At 61.7% G+C, this 1,985-nt stretch overlaps 2 protein-coding genes across 2 annotated transcripts; one reads left to right on the forward strand and one right to left on the reverse strand.

The window, feature by feature from the left end:
* Positions 1 to 140: 140 nt before the first annotated feature.
* EMIHUDRAFT_123874 (hypothetical protein) lies at positions 141 to 492 on the reverse strand (the record flags this gene model as incomplete). Its single annotated transcript, XM_005773454.1, has 1 exon — positions 141 to 492. A coding segment is annotated over one exon (352 nt), but the record flags the coding sequence as incomplete, so codon positions are not given.
* A 1,037-nt stretch (positions 493 to 1,529) lies between these two features.
* Positions 1,530 to 1,893, forward strand: EMIHUDRAFT_255381 (hypothetical protein; the record flags this gene model as incomplete). Its single annotated transcript, XM_005773455.1, has 2 exons — positions 1,530 to 1,760; positions 1,831 to 1,893. The coding sequence occupies 2 exons, from the start codon at positions 1,530 to 1,532 to the stop codon at positions 1,891 to 1,893; spliced, it is 294 nt and encodes a 97-aa protein (XP_005773512.1).
* Positions 1,894 to 1,985: the final 92 nt, after the last annotated feature.

Consider the following 1,985-nt stretch of genomic DNA (forward strand, 5'->3'; position numbering starts at 1 on the left):
CCGGCTTCCCCACCAACAAGCGGCGCCCCAGAAGAAAGAAAGGGCGCCCCCCCCACAAGGGGACACCGCGTCGGGCCGGAATTGGAGGACGCCCAACAAAAGCCCTCAGTCGCCCGCGGTGCCGCGCCCTCGAGGGCCACCTCCCGGCCAGCCCTCGCCGTACAGCTCACGCAGGTCCGCCTCATAGCCGGGGGCGACCCGCAGACCGAGGCCGAGCACCTTTGCCACCATCGGGTCCGAGCTGTGCCGGTCAAGCTGCGCCTCGAGTGCCACGGACAGAAAGTAGAACTGCGTGATGGCGCCCGCGTAGAGACCCTCCTCGAGAAAGATGAGGGGCAGCTTCAGCATGCGAACGCGGTTGCCAAAGGTATGGCCAGTCTGAATGGACTTCATCATCCTTCCGTAAAGAGGCGGCCCGCCGCGGTGGCCGACAGGGACCTCCTCGGACTCGACCTTCATGGCAGTCTCAGCGGCGAGGTACTCGGTCGCCATATGTCGAGCACTTGGCGAGCTCTGGCACTCGAGGTTGTCGAGGCTGCGCCCAGCCACAACGGAAGCTCCAGGTATAATGTAAGGGGTGGTGCGGCCGTGCCGGCCGCCCTCGCAAAGTCAAGAGTGCACCCGCGAACGCCGCAAAGCAGGAAAAGTCGAGGACGCCAGAAAAAATATGTGGTTGAACACTCTGCCGGATGGCGACGGCTAGCACCACCACTCCTCTCCTTAAAGTCCCTGTGTGGTGGCGGCGTGCCGTCCTCCCATCCCTCCTGGGCGCTTATGTTTTCTTTCTTTCTTTCGGATGGAGATGAGACGCCTCAAATTTTCTCTCTTTCCCAACTCGACACCTCGACACCTCCTGCCAACTCGACACCCTCGACACCACTCGACCCCTCGAGCCTCGACACCCCTCGACACCCCTCGACACCATCTAGGCTGGGACCATCTAAAAAAGGGAGAACCCCGGGCTGCGGGAACTCGATCACAATGGTAGGACGCCACGCCGCCACCACACAGGGATTTAAGGAGAGGTGTGTGGTGCGCTAGCCGTCGCCCACCCTAGGGAGTCTGCCTCTTCCTATCTCTCTTCGCAGTCTCTCTCCGATTCTCGCTGCAACCTTCATGCCACCTCGCGGTCGTCCCACTCTCGTCGTTCTCTCCCTTGTCATTTCCTTCTCTGTCGCGTCGTTCCCTTCTGCCTCGTCCTGTGACGCCGCCGCCTGCCGTTCCCTTGTTCTCGCGGCTTCTTTCGCCTTTCGGCGCAACTCCGTCTTCCTCGCGGCGTATCCTGGCCCCTCGAGTCTATCGAGCTCCCCTCGCGCAAGGACCACGTTTCTGACTCCCACTCCGATCATTTGCCTACAGGTCATGTTGTTGCTCAGGTCCACTCTCTCTTCGAACACTCGTGCCTCTACGGATGATGCCGGCGCTGGGGTGAGGTACTAGACTGTGGTCGTATTGGAATAGTAAAATTCTTGTTCCTGGCGTGCGCTTTTGCCGTCAACGTTCCGCTCTGCTTTGTCCATCACGCGTGTATGAAGTCTCCGCATACGCACGGCGCCGGCGCGATCGCATTCGGCGTCCTCAGCTTCGGCTTGACCTTCCTCGGGGTGCCGTCGGCCGCTCCTGGCGCTGACTCCAACTCCACAATACCCACGAGCAAAGCTGGTTACTGGGGAGAGCCGACCGCGGTGCACCAGTTTTGCGAGCCGAAGTACGCGTCGAGCCACTATTTTGCCGAGTACTTCAACTCCCTCTCATCGCTGGTATACGCGGTTGTCGGTTGCTACATGCTGTGGCAGCGGGAGGTTCGGCTCGACCCGCTCATTGCAGCAGGCGCCGACGGCTCCCGAAAGCTTGCCACCATACCGTTGCCACATCCGCGCCGGAAGGCTCTAGTCTCGATGCCCTCGGATCGCCTCACGCGTGCCCGCGCTTCCCGACGCCTGCAGAGGCGATCGCCGTGGTCGTCATTGGGCTGGGCTCATGCG

Source organism: Emiliania huxleyi, assembly GCF_000372725.1.
Source record: "Emiliania huxleyi CCMP1516 unplaced genomic scaffold EMIHUscaffold_3394, whole genome shotgun sequence".
NCBI classification, from domain to species: Eukaryota; Haptophyta; order Isochrysidales; family Noelaerhabdaceae; genus Emiliania; species Emiliania huxleyi.